The 5327-nt window shown below is 63.4% G+C and overlaps 2 protein-coding genes across 2 annotated transcripts in view; both read right to left on the reverse strand.

Annotated features, from left to right (window-relative positions):
* Window positions 1–1409, reverse strand: part of GGT5 (gamma-glutamyltransferase 5) — a 29407-nt gene extending 27998 nt beyond the window's left edge. The window contains exon 1 of the mRNA XM_007957385.1: window positions 1237–1409. Within this exon, the coding sequence (XP_007955576.1) occupies window positions 1237–1409 (173 nt within the window). The remainder of the gene's footprint in view (window positions 1–1236) is intronic.
* A 3064-nt stretch (window positions 1410–4473) lies between these two features.
* LOC103211442 (glutathione hydrolase 1 proenzyme) overlaps window positions 4474–5327 on the reverse strand; it is a 16204-nt gene continuing 15350 nt past the window's right edge. Inside the window, exons 10-13 of the mRNA XM_042783212.1 lie at window positions 5177–5304; window positions 4981–5093; window positions 4800–4913; window positions 4474–4620 (exon numbers count right to left, since the gene is read on the reverse strand). Coding sequence (XP_042639146.1) covers window positions 4474–4620; window positions 4800–4913; window positions 4981–5093; window positions 5177–5304 — 502 coding nt within the window. The remainder of the gene's footprint in view (window positions 4621–4799; window positions 4914–4980; window positions 5094–5176; window positions 5305–5327) is intronic.

The following is a 5327-nucleotide window of genomic DNA, read 5'->3' on the forward strand; positions in this document are numbered from 1 at the left end:
CAAACACTGCCCTTCTGTTCCCCCATGATTGATGGCTCCAAGGAGTGCATCTACCTGGTGTAAATGTTCACCCCATGTGCCTGTCTGCTGTCTGGCTGGAAGCCACAGGAGTGAGTTCAGTTCCCGACCTGAAGGGTGACTAGGGGCCAGTCTCGGGGTCCTTCACCACATTCTATCACACCAGTAAGCCTGGTCTTTTTTTTTTTTTTTTTAATAATTTTGAGTGGGCTTTCTCGACTTTATGTCTGTCTCTGGGTCCCCCACTAAAAAGTGAGCCTGCCCCGCATGGCAGGCTGCCACCTCAGGTGCTGCCAGGGTGAAGCAGCGGTGAGGGGCAGGGGCAGGAGGGCTGGGGAGAGCCCGGCAGCAAGGGGGGGGGCAGGTGCTGGCAGGAGCAGCGGGGGCAGGGGCAGATGGGTAGACCAAGCAGGGAAGGAATGAAGGAACAAATGCAGAAGCCGGGAGCAAGCCTGCAGGGTGGGGAGGCTCTGAGCAGGGGGCTGAGTGAGGCCGGCATCCAGCCACACTCCCCCAAGTTGGGGACTGTCCTCATCGGTGACAAAGACCTTCTGGTCTCGACAGTGGCCTGCAAGCCAGAGATTCCGGGAAGCAGACTCGGCCACAGTGGGGGTGGGGGTGGGGTGGCAACAAAGCCTCCCTCGGGCTGGGTTTCCTGGAAAAGCGGTAGGAAACGCCAGCTGCACACCGCCCCCCAACATCACAGTCGTTCAGTCTGCCGCTGGCCAAGGGCCCAGCACCAGCCCCAGGAGGGGGTGTGGGGGACATCGAACCACAGGGGCGGGTGTTCGAGGTCAGAGCAACCAAGGACAAAGGCAGGGGTGGGGTGGAGCCCTCCCAGCCCCAGACACTGTCCCTGAGCAACATCGTGTCCACCCCAGACAGGTCAGTACTCCGGGCCCCCCTCACCCATGTCCCTGGGAGAGGACTCCCACCTTGGGGGACTGGCACTCCCAGCATCCACCATGGGGGGTGAGGCACTGGCCCCCATTTCCCACCTATGTAAAGCTGGGCCCCAGAACTCCCCAGTTTGGAGGGGACTCTCCCTGTGCCCACACTTCTTGCCCAAAACCAGATCCCTGTCTGCCCCAAGGGCAGGCTCGCCGACGGCTGGAAGGTGCACTCTGGGCTGCATCCCAAACCCATCAGCTCTGTCCCAGCACAAAGCCCTTTCCTGTCACCGCCCAGGGCCACACAGCTCCCACCCCCGTCACTCACCGTCCGATGTCCGAGCAGACTCTGGAGTCTGCGGCTACGGCTGCGTGGGCAAAGCCGTGGGAGCCGCAGGGGGCGTGGTGGCGGGACAGGACCACCGCTGGCACAATGATGGCCAGGGCCAGTGCCAGCCCCAGCAGCACCAGGCTGACGGTGGCCCGGCGGCCCCGTGTCATGGCTGGACACGCAGGTGGACCACAAGAGCGGCAGGTGGGGTCACAGGCGATCGGGCAGACGGACAGAGATGAGAGCAGACAGACAAGCAGATGAAAGCCAGACAGCCGGACAAGCACGTGAAGGCTGGCCAGCCAGCCAGCTAGTGCAGGCTTGCAGATGAGCCAGGTGGCAGATGGGATAGGTCAGTGGACAGCGGTGGTGGTGGCAGGGCCGCTACGTCCTCCCAGCACGCGCACTAACTCCCCACGAGAGGCGAGCTGCTGGCCGCGCACCCAAACTTCCAGTTTTCAGCCCCTTGCCGCCCTGGCGGGAAGGGGGGCCAGCAGCCGGCCTCTGTGGGGTTTTCCTTCCAGAGAACAGCACAGCCTGCCGCCACTGTTAACTCTCTCACTGCCAAGCTAGCAGCCAGCCTGGCCTGTCAGGGTCTGCTGCTTCTGCCCACACTGCCCAGGATGACCTCATGGGCTTAAGGGCTCTCCATAACCAAACCCAGTCCCCACAGAAGACAGGAAGCTGGACTCAGGGCTCAGGCTGAGGATTCCTGGGAAAACACTCAGACAGGGCGGGCACTTGTGCCATCAGCCTGGGCAGAGCCAGAGGGTGGTGGGGTCTGGGCCAGAGGGGCGAGACTGCAGGGGCCAGGAAGCAGCGGGCCGTGCCACTAAAGACCTGGTTCAAGTCCCGGCCTGGCTCCAGCAGCCGGGGGATCCCGGGGGCCTGAAGGCAGACTGACAAGGAGTGCACCCCAGGTGCTGGGGTGACCCCCTGAGCATCAGCCTGGGGCTTGTCCTGGGTCCTCACCCCTGCCTGCAGCTCTGCCCTCCGTCCCCCCTGCTCTGGGCTAGTCCTGCTGCCCCAGTGTCTTCTCCCCTGGGAGGCCCAGGCCTGCGTGCCCACCTGGGAGGGAGCCAGGGAGTCAGGCCTGTGACATGCCCCATGCTGGGTGGTCACCCACAGGCCTTCCAAGAGGAGCCCTCAGATCCCGGGCTTCCCATCAGGTGCAGCAGAAAGCCAGACACTGGGAGTGGCAGGCCTTCCCCGAGGTCTGCTCCTGTGCCCCTCACCCCACCCACCCCTTCCCCAGCCAGCCTCGCCTCAGTGGTATTGCTCAACCAGGAATCAAGGGGGCCTTCTGGGCTGGCTCCAGTCTACCCACCCACCACCGAGCCCAGTGGCTGGGGACACAGGGGCAGGGGCCCCTGACCAAAGACCCAAGGAGAGGGATGGGCATCACATGGGGGCCGGACAGACACAGAGGGCCAGGAGGTCCAGTTTGGGAAAGGACCCGAGTGTCCTGGACCCGTGGCAGGCAGGACAGGTGAAGTCAAGAAGGCTCGCAGGGGCCCCCACCAGCAGGCCAGCCCCCACCCTCCTCACCACACAGTAAGGCACCCAGGCATCAGTCTTCTCCCTTCAAAGGGATCTTCCTCTGGGAAGAAGCCCTGGTGGCACAGTGGTTAAAGCATCTGGCTGGTAACCAAAACGTCTGCAGTTCAAACCCACCGGCCGCCCTGCAGGAGACAGATGGGGCAGTCTGCTTCTGTGAAGATCGCTGCCTTGGAGACCCTATTGTGGTTGTTAGTGCCACTGAGTCACTTCAGACACACGCTGCCAAGTCCTGCATCATCCTCACAGCCGTTGCCATGGTTAAGCCCATCGTTGCAGCCCGTGTCCGTCCACCTCATTGAGTGCCTTCCCCTTTCTCACTGACCCACTCCTTGACCAAGCACAATGTCCTTCTCCAAGGACTGGTACCTCCTGATCACTTGGCCAAAGTAGGTGGACAAGTGTTTGGCCATCCTTTCTCCTAAGGAGCATTCTGGCTGCACTTCTTCCAAGACAGACTGGCTCTTTCTCCTGGCAGTCCACGGTACATTCACCACTTTGCGCCAACAGTCCAAAGCCAGCAACTCTTTTTCTGTTTTCAGTATTCACTGCCCAGAAAGCCCTACGGAGCAGTTCTGTCCTGTCCTATAGGGTCGTTGTGAGTTGGAAATGACTTCACAGTCATGGGTCTTTCCTTTGGGGGTGCACGACTGTAGTTGAGCAGCCCAGCTTCCATCCCTGCTCAGAGACCCAGGGACTCAGCTCTTCATGACTCCTTGGGGACCCAGGGACCTAGCCCTCCAGGGCTCAGCCCACCTCCTCCACGCCGGGGTGGGGAGGCTGGGGTAGTCTCACGTACACAGGACTGTTTCCCTGTGAGCACACTGGGAACCCCGGGCTTTTCTGCCCCATAAAGGGAACTCAGTCCTGGTTTCCCGGACCCCTCCCAGGTCCCTGCTGTCACTGGTTGGGGTGTTACCTGGCTGTGGGGCTGTGACCAAGTCACCTGGCCCAAGTTATGACTGTGTGTGAGCATAAGTTAGCAGGCCAGCGGAGGGAGTGGAGAGGCAGCCCAGTGGACCCCTGTCCATACAGGCCTTTTATGGCTGAGTCCCTGGCCAGTCCCAGCCCTGACCCCTGGGTACCAGGCACGGCTCCCAGCCTCCTGTTCCCTGGGAACCAGGCTTCCTTTGCAACTGACGCCAGCTCGGTGAACCAGGGTTTGTACTTGGAAAACCCCAGGCTGGGCTCCGACAGGCAGGCTTTGCTCCAGCCTCTTACCCAATCCCCTAAAGAATGACCCCTTTAAACCTCAGCTGCACCTCCCCACACCCCCACAGTGTGAGCTGGGCACCGTGCCTCTCACCCTGGCCAGCGGGGCTGAGAAGGGCCCACCAGGTTGCACTATAGTGTCTGCCCAGGTAAACAGCCCTCCACACCTGTCCTTAGAGCAGGGGGGCCCCCTGGTGGCCGGCAGGGGCATGTGGCACGGCAGGACCACCCTGCCGGCTGCTACAGCCACCAGGATCCGGTCTCCCACCCGTCTCCAGCTGAGGGCACCACCCACACACAAGGACGCTGAGGCCGGGCCGTGACGCTGTCCAGGGCCTGGCGCTGTGAGCCCGTTTATTGTGCTGCTCGGCCACTCGTGGGCAAAGCAGGCCCCCAGAGGCCCGCTCCTGGCCCCGGAGGTCATGTCATCCCTGGGTTGACGGTCAGCCGGGGCGCTCTGCACCCTCAGTAGCCGGCAGGCTCCCCGCCCTTCCGTGAGTCCGAGGCAGCAGCCCAGCCGCTGGCCGTGCGGACAATGGCCTGCACCACTGCGATGAAGGTGCGAGAGAACTCGGTGTGATGGTGCCTTGTCCGCAGGGCTGCACTCACCGCCTGGTGGGGAGAGGGGAGAGGTGGCCTCAGCGGACCTGGGCGTCCCAGCCCCGCCGTCCCGGGCCACGTCTGCAGGGCTGGCCCGCACTGCCACGGGCTGCAGATGCGGGCCTAGGGGGCGCCCTGGCGGAGGACCCAGCCTGAGTGCCCGCCCCTGGCTGCTCCGGGGACGCGCTCACTTGGTCCATGCTTCTCTCCAGCGTCGTCGTGTTGGGCAGCAGCTGGTTGTGGAGCCGCGGTTCCTCCACGGCCCGCTTCACGTCATAGCCGAACCACAGGCTGTGGATGATGGCCTGGGGGACGGGCAGGCGGTCAGCGGGGCCCGGCGCCGAGGGGTAGGCAGGGAGGGGCTGCACGTACCAGCGCGGTGGCGGTGGTGATCTGCGTACCGCCGGAGGCGCCCACCACCATGCGGACCTGGTGGTCGCGGCCCACGATGATGGCCGGGCACATGGACGAGAGCGGCTGCTTCCCTGGGGCGGCAGGAGGGGCGGGGCCGGGTTAGCGGGGCTACAGGGCTGCAGTACGCACGGCACCCCAAACCTCTTTTCCATACCTGGCTGGATGAAGTTGGCTGGTGAGGGGGGCACCCCAAACTGATTGGTGATGTCAGGCGAGCTGAAGTCGTCCATCTCGTCGTTGAATACGATGCCGCTGGCCGTAGAGCGCACCTTGGAGCCGAAGCTTCATAGCCAAAGCATCAGAGC

The sequence above is a fragment of the Orycteropus afer genome, unplaced genomic scaffold (genome assembly GCF_000298275.1).
Source record: "Orycteropus afer afer isolate SDZICR_OR568_19922 unplaced genomic scaffold, OryAfe1.0 scaffold00744, whole genome shotgun sequence".
NCBI classification, from domain to species: domain Eukaryota; kingdom Metazoa; phylum Chordata; class Mammalia; order Tubulidentata; family Orycteropodidae; genus Orycteropus; species Orycteropus afer.